Source organism: Dysidea avara, chromosome 7 (assembly GCF_963678975.1).
Source record: "Dysidea avara chromosome 7, odDysAvar1.4, whole genome shotgun sequence".
NCBI lineage: Eukaryota > Metazoa > Porifera > Demospongiae > Dictyoceratida > Dysideidae > Dysidea > Dysidea avara.
Window position 1 is genome coordinate 33,177,072 of NC_089278.1, and position 25,102 is coordinate 33,202,173.

The 25,102-nt window shown below is 39.2% G+C and overlaps 1 protein-coding gene across 1 annotated transcript in view; it reads right to left on the reverse strand.

Moving 5' to 3' along the window:
• LOC136261458 (adhesion G-protein coupled receptor V1-like) overlaps positions 1–25,102 on the reverse strand; it is a 145,041-nt gene that overhangs the window by 56,232 nt on the left and 63,707 nt on the right. Inside the window, exons 51-58 of the mRNA XM_066055464.1 lie at positions 24,873–25,079; positions 24,691–24,825; positions 5,415–5,624; positions 5,228–5,365; positions 4,972–5,178; positions 4,781–4,918; positions 4,457–4,666; positions 4,256–4,399 (exon numbers count right to left, since the gene is read on the reverse strand). Coding sequence (XP_065911536.1) covers positions 4,256–4,399; positions 4,457–4,666; positions 4,781–4,918; positions 4,972–5,178; positions 5,228–5,365; positions 5,415–5,624; positions 24,691–24,825; positions 24,873–25,079 — 1,389 coding nt within the window. The remainder of the gene's footprint in view (positions 1–4,255; positions 4,400–4,456; positions 4,667–4,780; positions 4,919–4,971; positions 5,179–5,227; positions 5,366–5,414; positions 5,625–24,690; positions 24,826–24,872; positions 25,080–25,102) is intronic.

Consider the following 25,102-nt stretch of genomic DNA (forward strand, 5'->3'; position numbering starts at 1 on the left):
AAAGGGTTCAGCTACAAAAAAGCTACCTGGTAGAGAGTTCATCTAGATCAGCTACAAACAAGTTACTTTATGCAATGTTCAGCTACAAGTAAGTCACTCTGTAGAGAGTTCAGCTACAAACAAGTCACTCTGTAGTACAAACAAGTCACCGTGAAGAGAGAGTTCAGCAACCAATCAAAAAACCACCATGTAAAAGTGTTCAGCTATACAAACAAGATATAACTCTATAGAGAGATCAAGTAGAAACTTAACAGATCACACTGTAGAGAGTTCAGCTAGAAACAAGTCATCCAGACTGAGTAGAGAGATCAACTAGAAAACATCACCTTGTAGAGAGTTCAAATCACCCTGCAGATAGTTCAGCTACAAACAAATCACCCTGTAGAGAGATCAGCTAGAAGAAGTCACCTTGTGAAGAGTTTAGCTACAAAGAAACTACCATGTAGAGAATTCAGCTATGAACAGATCATCCTGTCGAGAGTTCAGCTAGAAACAAGTCATCCTGTAGAGAGATCAACTAGAAGAAGTTACCTTGTAGAGAGTTCAGCTACAAAGAAACAACCATGTAGAAAGTTCAACTGCAAACAAATCAAACTGTACAGAGTTCAGCTACAAACAAATCACCCTGTAGAGAGATCAGCTAGAAACAAGTCACCCTGTTGAGAAATCAACTAGAAGAAGTTACCTTGTAGAGAGTTCAGCAGCAAACAAACCATCATGTAGAGACTTCAGCTGCAAACAAATCACCCTGTAGAGAGTTCAGCTACGAAAGGATCACCCTGTAGAGAGTTCAGCTAGAAACAAGTCATCCTGTAGAGAGATCAGCTAGAAGAAGCTACCTTATAGAGAGTTCAGCTACAAAGAAACCACCATGTAGAGAGTTCAGCTACAAACAAATCGAATTGTAGAGAGTTTAGCTACCAAAAAATCACCATGTAGAGAGTTCAGCTAGAAACAAGTTATCCTTTAAAGAGATAAGCTAGAAGAGGTTACCTTGTAGAGTGTTAATTCAGTTATGAACAAACCATCACGTAGAAAGTTCAGCTGCAAACGAATCACCCTGCAGAGAGTTCAGCTACGAGAAGATCACCCTATAGAGAGTTCAGCTAGAAGAAGTCACCTTGTAGAGAATTCAGCTGCAAAGAAACCACCATGTAGATAGTTCAGCTGTAAACAAATTATCCTGTAGAGAGTTCAGCTACGAACAGATCACCCGGTAGAGTTCAGCTAGAAACAAGTCACCTTGTAGAGAGATCAGCTAGAAACAAGTCATCCTGTAGAGAGACCAGCTAGAACAAGTCACTTTGTACGTAGAAAGTTCAGCTACAAAAAAAAATCACCCTGTAGAGAGGTCAGCTACAAACAAATCTCCCTGTATAGAGATCAGCTAGAAGAAGTTACCTTGTAGAGAGTTTAGCTACAAAGAAACCATCATGTAGAGAGTTCAGCTGCAAACAAATCACCTGTAGAGAGTTCAGCTACAAACAAATCACCCTCTAGAAAGATCAGCTAAAAGAAGTCACCCTGTAGAGAGTTCAGTTACAAAGAAACCACCATGTAGAGAGTTCAGCTACAAACTAGTGACCTTGTAGAGACATCAGTTACCTTGTAGAGAGTTCAGCTACAAAGAAACCATCATGTAGAGAGTTCAGCTGCAAACAAATCACCTGTAGAGAGTTCAGCTACAAACAAATCTCCCTGTAGAAAGGTCAGCTAGAAGAAGTCACCTTGTAGAGAGTTCAGCTACAAAGAACCATCATGTAGAGAGTTCAGCTGCAAACAAATCACCTGTATAGAGTTCAGCTACAAACAAATCTCCCTGTAGAGAGATCAGCTAGAAGAAGTTTCCTTGTAGAGAGTTCAGATACAAACAAATCACCCTGTAGAAAGATCAGCTAGAAGAAGTTACCTTGTGGAGAGTTCAGCTACAAAGAAACCGTCATGTAGAGAGTTCAGCTGCAAACAAATCACCTGTAGAGAGTTCAGCTACAAACAAATCTCTCTGTAGAGAGATCAGCTAGAAGAAGTTACCTTGTAGAGAGTTCAGCTACAAAGAAACCATCATGTATAGAGTTCAGCTGCAAACAAATCACCTGTAGAGAGTTCAGTTACAAACAAATCTCCCTCTAGAAAGGTCAGCTAGAAGAAGTCACCTTGTAGAGAGTTCAGCTACAAAGAACCATCATGTAGAGAGTTCAGCTGCAAACAAATCACCTGTTTAGAGTTCAGTTACAAACAAATCTCCCTGTAGAGAGATCAGCTAGAAGAAGTTTCTTTGTAGAGAGTTCAGCTACAACAAATCACCCTGTAGAAAGATCAGCTAGAAGAAGTTACCTTGTGGAGAGTTCAGCTACAAAGAAACCATCATGTAGAGAGTTCAGCTGCAAACAAATCACCTGTAGAGAGTTCAGTTACAAACAAATCTCCCTGTAGAAAGGTCAGCTAGAAGAAGTCACCTTGTAGAAAGTTCAGCTACAAAGAACCATCATGTAGAGAGTTCAGCTGCAAACAAATCACCTGTTTAGAGTTCAGCTACAAACAAATCTCCCTGTAGAGAGATCAGCTAGAAGAAGTTTCCTTGTAGAGAGTTCAGCTACAACAAATCACCCTGTAGAAAGATCAGCTAGAAGAAGTTACCTTGTGGAGAGTTCAGCTACAAAGAAACCATCATGTAGAGAGTTCAGCTGCAAACAAATCACCTGTAGAGAGTTCAGCTACAAACAAATCTCCCTGTAGAGAAATCAGCTAGAAGAAATTACCTTGTAGAGAGTTCAGTTACAAAGAAACCACCATGTAGAGAGTTCAGCTGCAAAGAAATCACCCTGTAGAAAATTTAGCCACAAACAAATTGCCCTGTAGATAGATCAGTTAGAAGAAGTTACCTTGTAGAGAGTTCAGCTACAAAGAAACCATTCTGTAAAGAGCTCAGCTACAAACAAATCACCTGCACAGAATTCAGCTACAAACAAACCACCCTGTAGAGAGATCAGCTAGAAGAAGTTACTTGTATATTGTTCAGCTACAAACAATTCACCCTATAGAGAGAGCAGCAAAAAGAAGTCACTTTGTAGAGTGCATCATGGAGAGTTCTGTAATAAATATATGTATTATATATATAATTTGTACATTTACTGATAAAATCAGAAATATTTAAAGTACATCTGCTTCATCTTTTCTTCTTCCTGTGGAAAAGAAAAAAAGACAGGTTAAAAAAGTTCCAAAGCCGGCCTATGGCCGGCTTTGGGGTATACAAATACAAAAAGAAGTGAAATCTAATCAAAAACAGCCAGCCGTAAAAAAAGTGTATGGCCCTCAAAAAGGCTATGGTGAAAAAAGATGTGAAATCCAAGGTGGTGGCCAAGAAATGGCTGTGATGGTAGGTTAATGGTAAAAATTTTAATAACGGCAATTTAGATGAATTTTTTGCCAAGACCAAGCGGCACAAAAATTCACCTGAATTGTTGTTATTAAATTTTTTACCATTAACCTACCATCACAGCCATTTCTTGGCCGCCACCTTGGATTTCACATCTTTTTTCACCATAGCCTTTTTGAGGGCCGCACACTTTTTTTACGGCTGGTTGTTTTGGATTAGATACTTTAATTTTCAGTCATCAGACTATCAGTAAGTGTCCACATAATATAATCAGAGTAGTAGATAAACAGATATTGAAATTTGAGATATCTAAACAGTGATATGAAGCTTGCCACAGGTTTAGGCTATGTCCAGAAAATTTTTACCCTGCTTCTTTAGTTTCAAAATATTTGAAAGTTGCCTGTGTATTTTCACTGTCATTTTAGATAGGCATGCAATATTAGTGTTGTTACTATACCACAGGTTTTCCAAGAAGTAGAGGATATTGAGTGGTGGATGGATAATCACACAGAAAATTAGAAGAAAAATGCAGTGGAATGAACAGAATCAAAATCTTCCCTCTCTGAATCTGCACATGATGCAGATACCTCAAAGTCTAGCTACTGCTCAGCAGCACAGAGACTCTTACACGAAGTCCTTCTATTTGGATCAAGTTAGAGCTATTTGAAGATCTTAGACCACTATTTAGGAATATGACTTCATTGCATAAAAGAACCTTTGGAAATGGACAAAACCAGCCTGAAGGGTAGAAACTCTAGACAGTGCATAAAATGCTTGTGAATCTTCATCTTGCTGTGGCAGATCCAGTAACATTACTGAATGACTGGGCATGCAGTAACATATTGTACATTTATGCTAACTACTAAGTTACCAACAAACCTGTTGCATTGGTATCAGTCAATACAGGATAAAGTAAAACATTAAAAGGTATTAAAGCTGGTCTTTCAGTAATCAGAGTGACCGACAAACTGGACTGATTCTCATGAATTATGTAAACATCATCATCAAAGTATACTGCTAGTTCTAAATTCAATACATATCTAAATATAACAGAATGTGACTAGTCATATTGCAGCTTACCATCATTATCAATAATAGTTACATTGACATTATACTGTTCTCCAACCAATATCCCTAGGTCAGCATATGCCTGTGGAATTTTCAACTCAAGACCAAAAATTTCAGGATATTCTAATATCTCATCATCAATTATTTCTATATTAACATCAGCAGTCAATGAATCTCCACTGAAATTTACTAGCATTGGGTCAGCCCACCGATAATCCTCTTCTGTATAAAGAAACAGTACAATTCACACACAAAACCACAGTTATTAATGCACTAAGAGAAATTGTATGCATACATGCATACTGTATACTAAACAATAACTGATTCACAGCTTACCTGTAGCAGTATAGACTATTGTAGTTACCATCACACTAAATGGAATATTGGTTATTCTATTGACTGTGAGTGTAATAGGTTGATGAACATTATTTTCACTGAAGTTAAACATCTTGGCAGAGAATTCCACTTTTGCAGCTGATAAAGTAAACACACCAAATGCTCAGTTGTAGTACAAATTGTAAACTTACTATCATCATCAATTATGCTCACAATACTAGTAGAAACTGCACCTTCAACTACACCAATGCTTCTCATCCTCGTAGGTATGACTAGTGTTACTCTGAACATTTCCAATAATTCTAAATCATTGTCGTCTTGTATTGGTATAGCAACTTCTGTACTGGTTTGATTGGGTTCAAATTTAGCTGTAATAGTCTTCAAACTTACATCTCCTTCTGTAGACTCAAAAAATAATATTGCTTACACAACACATATACACTATACTTGTAATGTTAACTGTAATTGGCTTGACTGTCAATGAAATACTCCTGTATGGTGGTTGACTACATTTCAACTGGACCCTTAACATTGCATCATTTTCAAACACAGTGTAATGAGATTCATTAAAGGTGATAGCTAACTCTAATAAAAAAAATCTGTTAAAAATAAATGGGTGGTATATGTATCTTACCATCATCATTGACAACTGTAACTATGGCTTCATTGTTAGCTGAATCTATGTCTACTCCTAGCTTCTGGTATTCATAAAGTACTTGCAAAAATACAAAAAAATTTTCATTTGGCTCAAATATTTCATCTTGTATTGTTGTCAAAGTGAAATTTCTTGATATTTCAGTAGACCCAAAATACATTTCAAATGCTCCACCTTCAAAATCATCATCTAAAATCCATTCAAAGTGTAATATACTTGATACAGATATAATACACGCACGCACGCACGCACACACACACACACACACACATGAGAACCTTGTGTGGGAGGATCAAAGCAATGGTTCTATAGAAGCCATATACAGAATGTAACTGTTCTATATTGGGAAGTTCTAGATATAGTCTGTATCAAAAGCTGTCAGGCCTATTTGCAGGCTAGTAGCCTGTTTGAGTGATTAATTAACCAATTCTGACCAGTACAACCAATCACTTGAACCATGCAAGCAATTCTAGGGTAATAGCCTGTGCTGCACTGGTTGACCAGTCAACTCAACCAGTAAAACTAGAACCACCGGATTGAACTTATAGACATACTGTACTTGAAGATTTCAATAATGGTTGCTTGTAGTCAGCAGCAGTGAATGTTCTTACTACATTTTGGCCACATAGATGGACAAGTCCTAGGAATATCATGGAAATATGCTTTTTTAGTTGTTAAGAAGATAGACTATACTCATCAAAGTCCACATATGGATTAATGCAGGCACAGCACAGGTGCAATACAGGTGCAATGCCTATTCTACCAATGATAAGACTACTCTATGAGTTTCTAATATAGGCCTGTTCATTTAACTAGCCAAAATATGTAATTACTTTCTTCACTTTTCCAGAGTACAATATTGCTAACCACAACTTGTGGTTCCCATTGACTTCTGTACAAAATAATTTTTTTACAAAGCTGAAATGCACCCCAAGTTCCTTAGATGTTGGAAGTGGCCTTTCTCTCAGAAAAAGCTTTGTGCCGTTGTGTTTCAACAACCTATCTTTGAGTCACAGAAGTTGTATAAATGGTTGATCATGTACTGAATTGTATCATTTAGTGCTGTATAGGTTAATGAAGCCACTGGTGATAATTCCAGTGCTAACGATAGTTCACCACTGTTCTCACCACTAGCGCAGTTCACCACTGTTTTCACCACTAGTGCAGTTCACCACTGTTCTCACCACTAGTGCAGTTCACCACTGTTCTCACCACTAGCAGCCATTCAAGCCTATATAGCTAAGGATGGCAACAACGTGGTCTTATAGTGAACAATATACCTGGAGCAATGATGAAAGTGCTGTTCGACCGGTATACTGTTCCTAAACTTTGATGGTAGTTATTGTATAGAGAAACCAGTGTACTAGGGAGACTAAAGAAGGTAAAAATACTAAATAGATGTCAGTTGACACTATGCACTGCTGGGAATTTATCTGATGCTATACAGCTTTTGGATAGCTTGTGAGTGGCATGCTGTTGTTGATCTAGGCTACATTGCTGGACTACCTGCATACTGTTGTAATAGAAAGGTTTTCACAGAGCAGCTTTAATGACTGATTTCAAGCGGACTGACAAATTGTACAACAATATGCTCTTTTATAGACTACAATTCTAGAAGTCTGGAGATAGTTCCAGAATAAGAACAATAAACAACATAATAATTAGCTGTAGTCTAATTACACAATAATTAGTCAATTCAACAGTTAAAAGTCAATTTACTCCACAACACTCCCACTTAAATTGACTTGACACTGGGTAAGGTATTCAGTCCCATCTCCAGCTGAAAATGTTCGAATCTGTCACATGAGAGAGGTTTTAACACATCTACCACCATTTGTTCTTTTGGACAATAAATCATTTCAGTACATCCATTACTTGGAACTTCTTTCACAAAGTGAAACTTAACATCAGTATGCGTAGTTCTTCGCTTAACTGCAGTAAGGTGAGCTTCAGTGGAACAGGAGTTAAATTTTGACATAGCTCCCACTGCTTGGGCAATGTTAGGTCTAGTTGCAGCAGCTGCATATAGCAGACTTCCCACCATGGACTGATAAATTACTTGGTCAACAGACTTACTGACTCCATCATCCTTAACTAATTTAACACTAATATCAGCTGGTGTTGTGAATGGTTTGGCTTCACTTAGCCCATACTTATCCAGAAGCGTTAGGATGTACCGCCTTTGGTGCATCCACATGCTAGTCTTCTCATCATACTCTACTGTTCCATTACTACCACACTTAGTCTTAAAGATCCATTTACATGCAACTGGCTTTCTTCCACTGGACAACTCTACTAGTTCCCATGTGTTGTTTTCTGTCAGTGACCGGAACTCTGAATCTGCTGCCTCTTGCCTCTTCTTAGAAAGCCTACTCTGTAGAGCTTCTTCAATACTCTGAGGATCTGTTGTTTGGCTTCCACCTAGCAATGCCACGTCTGTGTACTCATCAATGCCATACCTTACTGGCGGACGTCTCTGTCTTGCAGGATACCGATGATGACCTTGATCTTGATCATCGGGTTGTTGTACAACTGACTCCTCTCCCTCAGGAATCACATCATCATTGAAACAATCCAAATTCCTGTTGATACCTCGATCATTTTGGAAATCAGCCTCATTGAATATGACACCTCGACGTATGATGACTTTCAACGTGCTTTCATCAATCAAGCGGTATCCCTTTGTTTGAAGACTGTATCCAACAAAACGTAACCTTTCAGCCTTCTTGCTCAGCTTTCCATTTCTGTTACTATCAGGAACATACGCGTAAGCCACACAACCAAACACTCTAAGATGTGCAAGACTTGGCTTATGACCATACCATCTTTCGTAGGGTGTCATCTTCTTCAGAGACCTGGTAGCTGTTCTGTTTCTCAGGTAGGCTGCAGTAGCCACAGCTTCCACCCAGAATTTCTCTGAAAGTCCTGCTTGAGCCATCATAGTACGTGCAGACTCCATCAGGTTGCGGTTCAGCCTCTCAGCAACACCGTTTTGAGCAGGTGAATATGGAGCTGAAAGCTTGTGGTGTATTCCTTTAGCTCGTAGGTATTCTTCAAACTCATTTGAGAGGTACTCTCCACCATTATCTGAACGCAAGGTTCCAATTAAGTTACCACACTCATTAGTAGTACAGAGCTCAAACTCCTTGAACTTATCAAACACCTCAGATTTATTCTTCATAAAATAAACCCTACAACATCTTGTGTAATCATCAATGAAGGTAACAAAGTACCTTCTACCTCCAATTGATACAGTAGGCATAGGCCCACATACATCACTATGCACACACTGTAACTTTCGTACCGAGCGAATCTCTCCCACTGACTTAAAAGGTATCTTAGCCATCTTACCTTCCACACACTTCTCACAAAAAGAAAGATCTTCAGCTTTGGGAATCTTCATTCCCATCACCATTTTATGGGTAACCATCTCTTTCAGTTGACCTCCATTCAAGTGACCCAAACGCTGGTGCCAAAGGTCAGCAGTGTTTGCAGATTGAGGTCTTGATACTACAGTCACATGGTCCAGAGCAACAGTGTGGCAGTCTAGATAGTACAATTTGCTAGCAATTGTTCCCATTCCTAACAGCTTGCCACTCTTCCCATGAATCCAGCATTTGGCTTTTCCAAATTTGACAACATTGCCCTTTGTGACAGCTGCTCTAACTGAGAACAAATTACATTTCAAATTAGGAACATACAGAGCATCATACATAGTAATCTTCTTAGGACTACATGAGCTAAAAACCATAGTGAGGTGGACGTTTCCTCTTCCAAAGGCCTCTACCGTTTGGCCATCCCCTAGACAAACCATTTGGGGCTTGTCGAACTCTACATAATCGACCAGTGTCTCCTTTACTGGTGTCATATGTCTTGATGCTCCAGAGTCAACTATCCACCTCCCAGGTTCACATGAACTAGATGACGCTCCAAATGCTCCATCATCAGTGTCACAATCGGAGTGAGATCCCACAGACTCAGTACTAACAGGCTTTGCCTTGTGCTTAGGCCTGGAACTCTGCTGATTTCTTGGACAATCCCTACAGAAGTGACCAGTTTCTCCACACAAAAAACATACTTTCTTCTAGCTATGTTTTCTTCCCTTATCAGACTGCTTTCCAAGTAGTGCTCGCCCTGTGCTACCTCCTGTAGCTACACTTCCACCTGTCAGTCCCTTCAGCCTCTGCTCCTCTCTGATTAGAGCCTGCTGAGCATAGCCAAGAGTAACAGTGTCTCTGGCCTCCAGAGCTGTCACCAGGGTGGAATAAGTAACAGGTAGGCTCCCTAAGAGTGTCACTATCTGGTCTTCCTCTGCTATCGGAGCATTGATAGCTGCTAGTCTGTCCGTCAACTTCATTCTCTTGATGTATTCCTCAACAGAAGTTCCTTCCTCCATCTCCATGCGAAAGTACTGCTTCTTCAGCATTAACTTGTTCACGAGCGTCTCACGTTCGAAATGGTTCCGCAAGGCCGTCCATGCTGCTGCTGGACCTTCGCACGAAGTTACTAGGTAGAGTTGCGACGAGCCTATCGCCATTACCATTGTTGAGAAAGCTTTCTGGGATCTCTTGTTGTAGTCCGCTTGCTGCTGGTCATCCTGTAGAGCTTCCGTTCCGTTGACCAGCCCCCACAGCCCTCTCGCCAGCAGAAGATGCTTCATCTGGAATTTCCACATCGGACAGTTCGACGAATACAGCTTGTCTATCGACCACCTGTCGACTTCAGCCATCGTTCCGCTAGTCCCAAGCGCTCAGCCAGAGCCAAGGTCAAAGGTCACGAAGGTAGCGAGTCTCTCTCTCGTCTCCTCCAGACGAATTGCTTGAAGCCTTGCCTTCCTCTTCCAGTCGAGGCGTCAGTCTTCAAGCCAAAAAACGCAGCAAGACGTTTTGGGCCCATAACCTGTTGTAATAGAAAGGTTTTCACAGAGCAACTTTAATGACTGATTTCAAGCGGACTGACAAATTGTACAACAATATGCTCTTTTATAGACTACAATTCTAGAAGTCTGGAGATAGTTCCAGAATAAGAACAATAAACAACATAATAATTAGCTGTAGTCTAATTACACAATAATTAGTCAATTCAACAGTTAAAAGTCAATTTACTCCATAACACATACAGTACTCTCCTGTCATGCTGTTTTAGTGAATGATACACGACCAAGTTGTACAGGACTAGCATTCACCTAACATGGCAACGAAGTTGAGATGGCTTAAACTTGATAATCTCACTAATTACTTGTGAATCAAGACACACGGTAGTGTGTCGTGCGGCCCAAGAAGCCGGCGCGTAACACCCGTGAGTATATTGACAGGAAGAAAGAAAACGCAATTTTCGCACCTCCGTAGCTCTGTGCTTCCTTGATGAAACAAGACGATTTTTGCTGTGGACATTCCCTCCAACTGCAGCACTCCACATTCCAAATTTGAGCGAAATCGCTTCGCGCGTTCCCGAGATATGCGACTTCAAAAATTGGCTCAGTTTCTTCGTTTTTTTTCTTCTTCTTCTTCTTCTTCTTCTTCTTCTTATTTTTCTTTTTCTTGTCGCACACTTACAAAAACTGCTATAAAACGCGAACGCGTTATCCGATTGCCTTGAAATTTGGCACACAGAAGGGGGATATAAAGGCGCATCTCGGTACCAACTTTGGCTGGAATACGATAAACAGGCAAAGAGTTATGAGCGATTATTCACGAAAAATAACACCAATATGTTGTCACGCCTACAGGGTAAACCGCGTATGGGAAGAAGCTGAAAATCGGTGGGTGAATAGGTTAACTATTGAACCTCAAACCTTTTGTGGTTTGAAAGAAATCGAGCTAAAAACCAGGAAGATACAACGAAAAAACCAACAGTGTGTAACAATTACGCAATCGAGATAGCTAATAAAAAAACGACTGCTTGCCACGCCTACCAGATAAACCGCTTAGGGTAATGCTTTGAAAATCGTTGTACAGATGGAGTAATCATCTTAGAAAGGCTCATCAATGGTGTAGAAGAATAAGACTTAAAGCCACGGAGTTATAACACGAAATCCAACTTGGTGTAGCAAGTGCGAGATCGAGATACTCTAATAGAGCAGTCATCCTAATAGAGCAGTCACCCTGAAGAGAATTCAAGAGATCAGCTAGAAATAAGAAACCTGTATAGAGATCAGCTACACAAAAGTCACCCTGTAGAGAGATCAGCTAGAAGAAGTTACCTTGTAGGGAGTTCATGCAACTATGAAAAGAGATAGTTCAGCTAGAAAAAATCACCTTGTATTGTTCAGCTACAAAGAAACCACCATGTAGAGAGTTGAGCTACAAACAAATCACCCTGTGGAGAGATCAATAGAAGAAGTTACCTTGCAAAGAGTTCAGCTACAAAGAAACCATCATGTAGAGAGTTCAGCTACAAACAAATCTCCCTGTAGAGAGATTAGCTAGAAGAAGTTACCTTGTAGAGAGTTCAGCTACAAAGAAACCATCATGTAGAGAGTTCAGCTACAAACAAATCTCCCTGTAGAGAGATCAGCTAGAAGAAGTTACCTTGTAGAGAGTTCGGTTTCAAACAAATCACACTGTAGAAAGATCAGCTAGAAGAGGTCACCTTGTAGAGAGTTCAGTTACAAAAAAAACCACCATGTAGAGAGCTCAGCTACAAACTAGTGACCTTGTAGAGACATCAGCTAGAAGAAGGTACCTTGTAGAGAGTTCAGCTACAAAGAAACCATTCTTTAAAGAGCTCAGCTGCAAACAAATCACCTGTAAAGAATTCAGCTACAAATAAATCACCCTGTAGAAAGATGAGCTAGAAAAAGTTACCTTGTAGAGAGTTCAGTTACAAAGAAACCACCATGTAGAGAATTCAGCTACAAACTAGTGACCCTGTAAAGACATCAGCTAGAAGAAGTTACCTTGAGAGAGTTCAGCTACAAAGAAACCATTATTTAAAGAGCTCAGCTGCAAACAAATCACCTATACAGAATTCAGCTACAAACAAATCACCATGTAGAGAGATCAGCTAGAAGAAGTTAACTTGTAGAGAGTTCAGCTGCAAAGAAACCATCATTTAGAGAGTTCAGCTTCAAACAAATCACCTGTAGAGAGTTCAGCTACAAACAAATCACCCTGTAGAGAGATCAGCTAGAAGAAGTTACCTTGTAGAGAGTTCAGCCACAAAGAAACCACCATGTAGAGAGTTCAGCTGCAAAGAAATCACCCTGTATAAAATTCTGCCACGAACAAATTGCCCTGTAGAAAGATCAGTTAGAAGAAGTTACCTTGTAGAGAGTTCAGCTACAAAGAAACCATTCTGTAAAGAGCTCAGCTGCAAACAAATCACCTGTACAGAATTCAGCTACAAACAAATCACCCTGTAGAGAGATCAGCTAGAAGAAATTACTTAGTAGAGAGTTCAGCTACAAAGAAACCACCATGTAGAGAATTCAGCTGCAAACAAATCACCCTGTAGAAAATACAGCCACAAACAAATTGCCCTGTAGAAAGATCAGTTAGAAGAAGTTACCTTTTAGAGAGTTCAGCTACAAAGAAACCACCCTGTAGAGAGATCAGCTAGAAGAAGTTACCTTGTAGATCGTTCAGCTACAAACAAATCACCCTGTAGAGAGATCAGCTAGAAGAAGTTACCTTGTAGAGAGTTCAGCTACAAAGAAACCACCATGTAGAGAGTTCAGCTGCAAAGAAATCACCCTGTAGAAAATTCTGCCAAAAACAAATTGCCCTGTAGAAAGATCAGTTAGAAGAAGTTACCTTTTAGAGAGTTCAGCTACAAAGAAACCATTCTGTAAAGAGCTCAGCTGCAAACAAATCACCTGTACAGAATTCAGCTACAAACAAATCACCCTGTAGAGAGATCAGCTAGAAGAAATTACCTTGCAGATAGTTCAGCTACAAACAAATCTCCCTGTAGAGAGATCAGCTAGAAGAAATTACCTTGTAGAGAGTTCAGCTACAAACAAATCTCCCTGTAGAGAGATCAGCTAGAAGAAATTACCTTGTAGAGAGTTCAGCTACAAAGAAACCATTCTGTAAAGAGCTCAGCTGCAAACAAATCACCTGTACAGAATTCAGCTACAAACAAATCACCCTGTAGAGAGATCAGCTAGAAGAAATTACCTTGCAGATAGTTCAGCTACAAACAAATCTCCCTGTAGAGAGATCAGCTAGAAGAAATTACCTTGTAGAGAGTTCAGCTACAAACAAATCTCCCTGTAGAGAGATCAGCTAGAAGAAATTACTTTGTAGAGAGTTCAGCTACAAAGAAACCATTCTGTAAAGAGCTCAGCTGCAAACAAATCACCTGTACAGAATTCAGCTACAAACAAATCACCCTGTAGAGAGATCAGCTAGAAGAAATTACCTTGCAGATAGTTCAGCTACAAACAAATCTCCCTGTAGAGAGATCAGCTAGAAGAAATTACCTTGTAGAGAGTTCAGCTACAAAGAAACCATTCTGTAAAGAGCTCAGCTGCAAACAAATCACCTGTACAGAATTCAGCTACAAACAAATCACCCTGTAGAGAGATCAGCTAGAAGAAATTACCTTGCAGATAGTTCAGCTACAAACAAATCTCCCTGTAGAGAGATCAGCTAGAAGAAATTACCTTGTAGAGAGTTCAGCTACAAAGAAACCATTCTGTAAAGAGCTCAGCTGCAAACAAATCACCTGTACAGAATTCAGCTACAAACAAATCACCCTGTAGAGAGATCAGCTAGAAGAAATTACCTTGCAGATAGTTCAGCTACAAACAAATCTCCCTGTAGAGAGATCAGCTAGAAGAAATTACCTTGTAGAGAGTTCAGCTACAAACAAATCTCCCTGTAGAGAGATCAGCTAGAAGAAATTACCTTGTAGAGAGTTCAGCTACAAAGAAACCATTCTGTAAAGAGCTCAGCTGCAAACAAATCACCTGTACAGAATTCAGCTACAAACAAATCACCCTGTAGAGAGATCAGCTAGAAGAAATTACCTTGCAGATAGTTCAGCTACAAACAAATCTCCCTGTAGAGAGATCAGCTAGAAGAAATTACCTTGTAGAGAGTTCAGCTACAAAGAAACCATTCTGTAAAGAGCTCAGCTGCAAACAAATCACCTGTACAGAATTCAGCTACAAACAAATCACCCTGTAGAGAGATCAGCTAGAAGAAATTACCTTGCAGATAGTTCAGCTACAAACAAATCTCCCTGTAGAGAGATCAGCTAGAAGAAATTACCTTGTAGAGAGTTCAGCTACAAAGAAACCATTCTGTAAAGAGCTCAGCTGCAAACAAATCACCTGTACAGAATTCAGCTACAAACAAATCACCCTGTAGAGAGATCAGCTAGAAGAAATTACCTTGTAGATAGTTCAGCTACAAACAAATCACGCTTTAGAAAGATCAGTTAGAAGAAGTTACTTTGTAGAGAGTTCAGCTACAAAGAAACCATTTTGTAAAGAGCTCAGCTGCAAACACATCGCCTGTACAGAATTCGGCTACCAACAAATCACCCTGTAGAGAGATCAGCTAGAAGAAGTTACCTTGTAGATAGTTCAGCTACAAACAAATCTCCCTGTAGAGAGATCAGCTAGAAGAAATTGCCTTTATAGAGAGTTCAGCTACAAAGAAACCATCACGTGGAGAGTTCAGCTGCAAAGAAATCACCACTGCCCAAATTTCAAGGCAATAGCTCTTTCCAATCTGAAGTTATCAATTGTGAAAGTTGGCAAATTGGATGTGTGTGGAAGGCCCCTTTTTGCAAATCCGGTCACATATGTATTATATATATAATTTGTACATTTACTGATAAAATATTTTAAGTATATCTACTTCATCTTTACTTCTTCCTGTAGTAAAGAAAAAAAACATAGGTTAAAAAAGTCCCAAAGCTGGCCATAGGCCGGCTTTGGGGTATACAAATACAAAAAGAAATGAAATCTAATCCAAAACAGCCAAGCTGTAAAAAAAGTGTGCGGCCCTCAGAAAGGCTATGGTGAAAAAAGATGTGAAATCCAAGGTGGCGGCCAAGAAATGGCTGTGATGGTAGGTTAATGGTAAAAATTTTAATAACGACAATTCAGGTGAATTTTTGTGCCGCTTCACAAAATTTACCTGAATTGTCATTATTAAAATTTTTACCATTAACCTACCATCACAGCCATTTCTTGGCCGCCACCTTGGATTTCACATCTTTTTTCACCATAGCCTTTCTGAGGGCCGCACACTTTTTTTACAGCTTGGCTGTTTTGGATTAGATTAGCACTACAAGTAACAATCTACCACTCGTCAACGCTTACCTATTCATATGAAATTGTTAGCGATAATACGGAACTGGACTGGTATAAACACTGACAGTATCAATGTAATGTAAGTATTAGTCATTGAAGGCTACATCGCACTATGGAAACCTCGTCATAGACCAATTATGTTGTCACAGTCTAACCACAACATTCCACTGCCTTAAACAAAAAGGCCTATTGTTTTGTATGTCTGTGTGTACCTCAAGCTGACAGTTCTCTGTTAAAGCACTGCCTAGGCTCGTGCTATATGTAAAATATAGCACTAAAAGAAGGGTCTTGAGATGAAATATAGCGCTCAACTTTGTATTTGTCTCTTGCCCACTTTTTATGTGCTATATTTGATGTATAGCACTCGCGGCAGTGCTTTAACTCTTACACATGCAAATATATATATCAAGACACACGGTAGTGTGTCGTGCGGCCCAAGAAGCTGGCGCGTAACACCCGTGAGTATATTGACAGGAAGAAAGAAAACGCAATTTTCGCACCTCCGTAGCTCTGTGCTTCCTTGATGAAACAAGACGATTTTTGCTGTGGACATGCCCCCCAACTGTAGCACTCCACATTCCAAATTTGAGCGAAATCGCTTCGCGCGTTTCCGAGATATGCGACTTCAAAAATTGGCTCAGTTTCTTCGTTTTTTTTTTCTTCTTATTTTTCTTTTTCTTGTCGCACACTTACAAAAACTGCTATAAAACTCGCACGCCATATCCGATTGCCTTGAAATTTGGCACACAGAAGGGGGATATAAAGGCGCATCTCTGTACCAACTTTGGCTGGAATACGATAAACAGGCAAAGAGTTATGAGCGATTATTCACGAAAATTAACACCAATATGTTGTCACGCCTACAGGGTAAACCGCGTATGGGAAGAAGCTGAACATCGGTGGGTGAATAGGTTAACTATTGAACCTCAAACCTTTTGTGGTTTGAAAGAAATCGAGCTAAAAACCAGGAAGATACAACGAAAAAACCAACAGTGTGTAACAATTACGCAATCGAGATTAGCTAATAAAAAACGACTGCTTGCCACGCCTACCAGGTAAACCGCTTGGGGTAATGCTTTGAAAATCGCTGTACAGATGGAGTTATCATCTTAGAAAGGCTCTTCAATGGTGTAGAAGAATCAGACTTAAAACCACGGAGTTATAACACGAAATTCAACTTAGTGTAGCAAGTGCGAGATCGAGATACTCTAATAGAGCAGTCATCCTAATAGAGCAGTCATCCTAATAGAGCAGTCACCCGAAGAGAATTCAAGAGATCAGCTAGAAACAAGTAACCTGTATAGAGATCAGCTACAAACAAGCCACCCTGTAGAGAGATCAGCCACAAACAATCCACCCTGTAGAGAGATCAGCTAGAAGAAGTTACCTTGTAGGGAATTCATGCAACTATAGAAAGAGATAATTCAGCTAGAAGAAATCACCTTGTAGAGTTCAGCTACAAAGAAACCACAATGTAGAGAGTTCAGATACAAAGAAACCACCATGTAGAGAATTCGTTTACAAACAAGTCACCCTATAGAAAGATCAGCTAGAAGAAGTTACCTCGTAGAGAGTTCAGTTACAAAGAAACCACCATGTAGAGAATTCATTTACAAACTAGTGACCCTGTAGAGACATCAGCTAGAAGAAGTTACCTTGTAAAGAGTTCAGCTACATAGAAACCATTCTGTAAAGAGCTCAGCTGCAAACAAATCACCTGTACAGAATTCAGCTACAAACAAATCACCCTGTAGAGAGATCAGCTAGAAGAAGTTACCTTGTTGATAGTTCAGCTACAAAGAAACCATCATGTAGAGAGTTCAGCTACAAACAAATCTCCCTGTAGAGAGATCAGCTAGAAGAAGTTACCTTGTAGAGAGTTCAGCTTCAAACAAATCACCCTGTAGAAAGATCAGCTACAAACAAATCTCCCTGTAGAGAGATTAGCTAGAAGTTACCTTGTAGAGAGTTCAGCTACAAAGAAACCATCATGTAGAGAGTTCAGCTACAAACAAATCTCCCTGTAGAGAGATCAGCTAGAAGAAGTTACCTTGTAGAGAGTTCAGCTTCAAACAAATCACCCTGTAGAAAGATCAGCTAGAAGAGGTCACCTTGTAGAGAGTTCAGTTACAAAAAAACCACCATGTAGAGAGCTCAGCTACAAATTAGTGACCTTGTAGAGACTTCAGCTAGAAGAAGTTACCTTGTAGATAGTTCAGCTACAAAGAAACCATTCTTTAAAGAGCTCAGCTGCAAACAAATCACCTGTAAAGAATTCAGCTACAAATAAATCACCCTGTAGAAAGATGAGCTAGAAAAAGTTACCTTGTAGAGAGTTCAGTTACAAAGAAACCACCATGTAGAGAATTCAGCTACAAACTAGTGACCCTGTAAAGACATCAGCTAGAAGAAGTTACCTTGAGAGAGTTCAGCTACAAAGAAACCATTATTTAAAGAGCTCAGCTGCAAACAAATCACCTATATAGAATTCAGCTACAAACAAATCACCATGTAGAGAGATCAGCTAGAAGAAGTTAACTTGTAGAGAGTTCAGCTACAAACAAATCACCCTGTATAGCGATCAGCTAGAAGAAGTTACCTTGTAGAGAGTTCAGCTACAAAGAAACCACCATGTAGAGAGTTCAGCTGCAAAGAAATCACCCTGTATAAAATTCTGCCACGAACAAATTGCCCTGTAGAAAGATCAGTTAGAAGAAGTTACCTTGTAGAGAGTTCAGCTACAAAGAAACCATTCTGTAAAGAGCTCAGCTGCAAACAAATCACCTGTACAGAATTCAGCTACAAACAAATCTCCCTGTAGAGAGATCAACTAGAAGAAATTACTTTGTAGAGAGTTCAGCTACAAAGAAACCACCATGTAGAGAGTTCAGCTTCAAACAAATCACCCTGTAGAAAATACAGCCACAAACAAATTGCCCTGTAGAAAGATCAGTTAGATGAAGTTACCTTTTAGAGAGTTCAGCTACAAAGAAACCACCCTGTAGAGAGATCAGCTAGAAGAAGTTACCTTGTAGATCGTTCAGCTACAAACAAATCATCCTGTAGAGAGATCAGCTAGAAGAAGTTACCTTGTAGAGAGTTCAGCTACAAAGAAACCACCATGTAGAGAGTTCAGCTGCAAAGAAATCACCCTGTAGAAAATTCTGCCACAAACAAATTGCCCTGTATAGAGAGATCAGTTAGAAGAAGTTACCTTTTAGAGAGTTCAGCTACAAAGAAACCATTCTGTAAAGAGCTCAGCTGCAAACAAATCACCTGTACAGAATTCAGCTACAAACAAATCACCCTGTAGAGAGATCAGCTAGAAGAAATTACCTTGTAGAGAGTGAAGCTACAAACAAATCACCCTATTGAAAAATCAGCTTGTAGAAGTCACCTTGTAGAAAGTTCAGTTACAAAGAAACCATTCTGTAAAGAGCTCAGCTGCAAACAAATCACCCTGTAGAGAGATCAGCTAGAAGAAGTTAACTTGTAGAGAGTTCAGCTACAAAGAAACCATGATTTAGAAAGTTCAGCTTCAAACAAATCACCTGTAGAGAGTTCAGCTACAAACAAATCTCCCTGTAGAGAGATCAGCTAGAAGAAGTTACCTTGTAGAGAGTGAAGCTACAAACAAATCACCCTATTGAAAAATCAGCTAGAAGAAGTCACCTTGTAGAAAGTTCAGTTACAAAGAAACCACCATGTAGAGAGTTCAGCTACAAACTAGCCACCTTGTAGAGACATCAGCTAGAAAAGTTACCTTGTAGAGAGTTCAGCTACAAAGAAACTATTCTGTAAAGAGCTCAGCTGCAAACAAATCACCTGTACAGAATTCAGCTACAAACAAATCACCCTGTAGAGAGATCAGCTAGAAGAAATTACTTTGTAGAGAGTTCAGCTACAAAGAAACCACCATGTAGAGAGTTCAGCTGCAAAGAAATCACCCTGTATAAAATTCTGCCACAAACAAATTGCCCTGTAGAAAGATCAGTTAGAAGAAGTTACCTTTTAGAGAGTTCAGCTACAAAGAAACCATTCTGTAAGGAGCTCAGCTGCAAACAAATCACCTGTACAGAATTCAGCTACAAACAAATCACCCTGTAGAGAGATCAGCTAGAAGAAATTACCTTGTAGATAGTTCAGCTACAAACAAATCACCCTTAGAAAGATCAGTTAGAAGAAGTTACTTTGTAGAGAGTTCAGCTACAAAGAAACCATTCTGTAAAGAGCTCAGCTGCAAACAAATCACCTGTACAGAATTCAGCTACAAACAAATCACCCTGTAGAGAGATCAGCTAGAAGAAATTACATTGTAGATAGTTCAGCTACAAACAAATCACCCTGTAGAAAGATCAGTTAGAAGAAGTTACTTTGTAGAGAGTTCAGCTACAAAGAAACCATTTTGTAAAGAGCTCAGCTGCAAACAAATCACCTGTACAGAATTCAGCTACGAACAAATCACCCTGTAGAGAGATCAGCTAGAAGAAGTTACCTTGTAGATAGTTCAGCTACAAACAAATCTCCCTGTAGAGAGATCAGCTAGAAGAAATTATCTTGTAGAGAGTTCAGCTACAAAGAAATCATCATGTGGAGAGTTCAGCTGCAAAGAAATCACCACTGCCCAAATTTCAAGGCAATAGCTCTTTCCATTCTGAAGTTATCAATTGTCAAAGTTGGCAAATTGGATGTGTGTGGAAGGCCCCTTTTCGCAAATCCGGTCCCATATGTATTATATATATATAATTTGTACATTTACTGATAAAATATTTAAAGTACATCTACTTCATCTTTTCTTCTTCCTGTAGTAAAGAAAAAAAACATAGGTTAAAACAGTCCCAAAGCTGGCCATAGGCCGGCTTTGGGGTATACAAATACAAAAAGAAATGAAATCTAATCCAAAACAGCCAAGCTGTAAAAAAAGTGTGCGGCCCTTGAAAAGGCTATGGTGAAAAAAGATGTGAAATCCAAGGTGGCGGCCAAGAAATGGCTGTGATGGTAGGTTAATGGTAAAAATTTTAATAACGACAATTCAGGTGAATTTTTGTGCCGCTTCACAAAATTTACCTGAATTGTCATTATTAAAATTTTTACCATTAACCTACCATCACAGCCATTTCTTGGCCGCCACCTTGGATTTCACATCTTTTTTCACCATAGCCTTTTCAAGGGCCGCACACTTTTTTTACAGCTTGGCTGTTTTGGATTAGATATATATATCATGTAATGCATAGTAGGGACCACAAAAGAGTAGGTGTGGCCCACAAAATAACATCACCCAAAAACCAGCCTTAATTTTCCCTGACGACGATGAGGCAGTATTGGTTAGGTAAAGCCATAGATACAGTATACCAAAGGGATTGGAAACGGAAGTAACTCACGTGATGTCTCTGCACAAATTCCCAAATGTGATGTAATGAGTTCGAAAAAACATTTATTGTTTTGCTTGCGCTAGTTAGTCGCCATAGATACTGTGTGTAGTTATGAGCGCGAGATTATTTCTAATGGCTTTATTTGTCGGCTTTTAACTTGATGAATTGGTTAACCTAGCCTTATACACAATAACAGGGAGGTGCGTGTGACCACAAGAGGCTGTTGTTTGTAATAAACAAGCCACCAGTATGTCAAGAGGTAAGTGAATTATGTTATGGCCACACCCTCTCATTTTTGTGAACTTTTCACAAATGACCTGTGTTGTGAAGCAGCTTAGCTAGTTTTGTTTTGATATCGATATCAAGTGTGTAGTGTAATAGGCAACTTAGATTGATTGTATCAATTGTCATATTGTATAAATAAACTACTTACCACTTTACACTTGTGGACTTTTAGTAGACTCCTGACCAATGCTAGATATTATTTTACCATACCATTAACTGCTACCACACTAGGGGGGTGCAATTAGTGTGTTGGATTGCTCTGAAGCCAAAGCTGTATGGTATGGGGATGAAAGGCAGAATGTTCTGATAAGACACAAATTTTGAAGAAATCACCCAAGCCACATGATTAGACATCCATCAAAGAACAGCAAATGACAGTGTACTGATGACCGACAAGCAAGAGCTCAAGATGCACTACCATAATTATTATACATTTAAACATTCGGTGTACCTTCAAAAGAACTGATGTAAAACACACAGCTACATTGCACACGTGTAATTCATAATCAATGTACACATATTGCACTGTACAGTTGAAATATTTAAAGTGTATGGTTACAGTGTGAAAGATTGTCAAAGAAAACCATTGTCTTAATGCATTCTGTACTGGTAGGGCTACCCCTATAGCTTTAGCCAACTCTGTAGCAATAGTTTCTTTATTGGTGTGTAGTAAACCACTGAAATAGGTCGTAACTGGGACCAATCAATCATATGTTTATCCACTCCATAGTCTGATGGAATGTAAGGCTTCCATACAGGTCTCCTGGTTTCATCTAATCATACGACTCAGGAATTGAACATGGCCTGGTGGTGTTTGATAGTTGCAGACACACTTGCAGCACAGCAAGGAATAGATTAAGTTCCATTTCCATGACTACAAGGCCACGGGTAGCTGAAAATCAGTCACTAAATAGACACTGTCACACTGATAAATCTGGAAAAATCACCAGCATCCAATGTGTTACCCCGTGTGCCACTACCACAAATTTGCCGAAACATGGCTCTTGCAAACTTTTTAAACTTTTGTTACTGTCCTGAAAGACTTAACTCCTTCATCCTGAAGTGAGGTTAGCCATAAACAGATAAGCTATGGGCACACCTGCTCACCATCTCATCCTTAGTAGCCGCATGATGACGTAAACCGAAACAAGAATGTTTTAGTGCGCGACTTCTGTTTCCAATCCCTTTGGTATACTGTATCTATGGTAAAACTAAGCCCAAACAAGCTTTCAGGTCGACCCGAAATGCTTTCAATAGGCTGCTATGGAATTTAAAAAAAATTATCTAATGGAATTTTCTACTGACTGACTGACGGCTAAGGCTACTGGATTGATTTTTTCACTGTTCGATGTTGCTTCGACCCGAGAGGTGCCTTTTGGCATACCGCAGTACTAACAATGCATTCTTCATGGACTTACCAGTGTTCTCCTTTTGTGTTCCATTCATCTTTGCTGACAGCGAACAGTGTTGATTTGGTGGTAGCATGTGATGGCTTCCCTTTATAACGAAAATCGTCCGTATTTTCATAGTGGCTATTTTGATTGCAGAGGTACTTTTTGAACACTTCTTGATTTGTACTGCTGTGTAACGGGTTGAACATAGTTGACAATGAAGCATAATGGATACCACACTTTTCAGACAATAAGCACCATTTATTTATTTCTTTCGGTATGCATGGATTGCAGTGATGTTTTTCCAACAGTTCTTGATTCAAAATGCTGTGTAACAGGTTGAACATAGCTGACAACAAAGTGTAATGGATACTTCACTTTTCAGATGATAATTGATATAGCTGGGGCGTACTGCACCATTTCAGATGCAGTATATATGCGTGGGTTCACCAGTCACAATAATTGTTTACAAAAAAGTTAACAAACAAGTACGCAAAAAATTGGAATTTTCAACTAGAGTAGGGACCATAGCACATCAACAAAAGGCATTGAAACAAGTTGGAGTAGTACATGGTATTAAATCACAGTAAAACAATAAGAAGTGTTATATCCCTATTGTGCATCCCTACTGTGCATTTCTGTTATGGTATCTTAAGCACAATAGGGATATAACACTTCACATTGTTTTACTGTGATCAGGGTCACCCACAGGGGGGAGGGGGGGGGACTGTGGAAATTTTTCCCAGGCCCCAGCCTGAAAGGGGCCCTCATCAATGACGGCCCCTTGAATACTTGTTAAAAAGATCAATATACTCTAATAGAACAGTCAAGATCTAGATACTCTAATACAGCGGTCACCGTATTCTTCAGAGGAGCAGTGTAGCAAGCTATGCATGTAGTTATAAATAAGGAGATATAGTTGGTGAAGGGCAGCTATTGTCATTGTTGGCACATAGTGACCGCTTTTTTTTTTTTGGTCTTCAACTTACAGCTAGGCTGAAGTTGTGATTGAGAGTGGAACCCTTCTTGCCCCTGGTGCCCAACCATTTCAAAGATACGATATGCTTTGACTAGTTATATTGATTGACACACAGGATTACATTGTGAGAACCAGTAATATTTCTTTAGCCATGCTGAGGGTAGTCACAAAATTATGACAAGTTGATTGTTACAAACTATTTTCTGTGATGAAGGATCATTAATTTTGGGTGATGCGAGAATGCATACTACTTCTATTCATCACATGTTAGCCATTGAGCAGACCACAGAACAAGATCACTATAATAGGTTTATAGTTCTAAATACTTTACTTACAATATAGTAATTTACTTACTGTCCCAATAGCAAAGTTAGTAGGTTTAATGTAGTGCAAAAGAGTAAAAAAAAAACCCCAAATCCACAATCATAAGTTGTAACATGTTTTAAAGCATAATGACATGTAGATAACATTCTGAGGGCTATTAGCCCATGCTTTTAAAACCATGATCAATCACCAGATGCCCAGTGTATAAAACAAATAAGGTGAGTGCTCTGTAGTTCTTTTACCTATTAGGTGAGTGTGTGATATATCACTTATACCACGACTGCTTGGGATTTGCTGATATATCCACCTGCAGCCCTCGGGCCTGCATCCCTCAGGCTTTAATGTACATATCAGCAAAGTCCTTTACAGCTATGGTATGACTATTGCATACGTACTACTTTAGTAAAATATGTTCAAGCATCAAATAGGAATAACATGCATACATCACTCACTACAAATACTTTTTGCAGTGAAAAATGACAGCAACGTTTTGTTTTAATATAACATACAGCGGTCCTATTTACTGTAAGCAGTTACAATCTAATGTATAAATGTACCATTTGTTACCAATAAACAAAAGTCTGGAATGATTTACTTCATTATGCAACTATTTAAGTGTAATCAGTTGTATTACCTGTTGCAGTCATAGTGGTGGTGCTAATCAGAAAACCAATCTTTGTATAAGCAGTTTGGTTAAGGCTAACAGTTATTGTACAATTGTCACCTTCCTTAACACTGGAATCTGATATAGACAGAGTGGCTGTGACTCCTACAAAATACAGTTATAAATGAAAATGCAATTAAAGAATTTCTTACTGTCATTATCATTTATGCTGACAGAAGTAATATTATTCTCTCCTGGTAATATTCCAATCTCTGATAGGTGATCAGCAATTACAATGCCCATTGCAAACATTTCAATATACTCCAAAATATCATCATCAACCGCTAATACTGATATGGTTTGAGAAGTGTCAGTTGGTCCAAAGTTTATAACAGATTGTAGTATTATATAGTCTAAATCTAAAGGTAAATAGTACATGTGC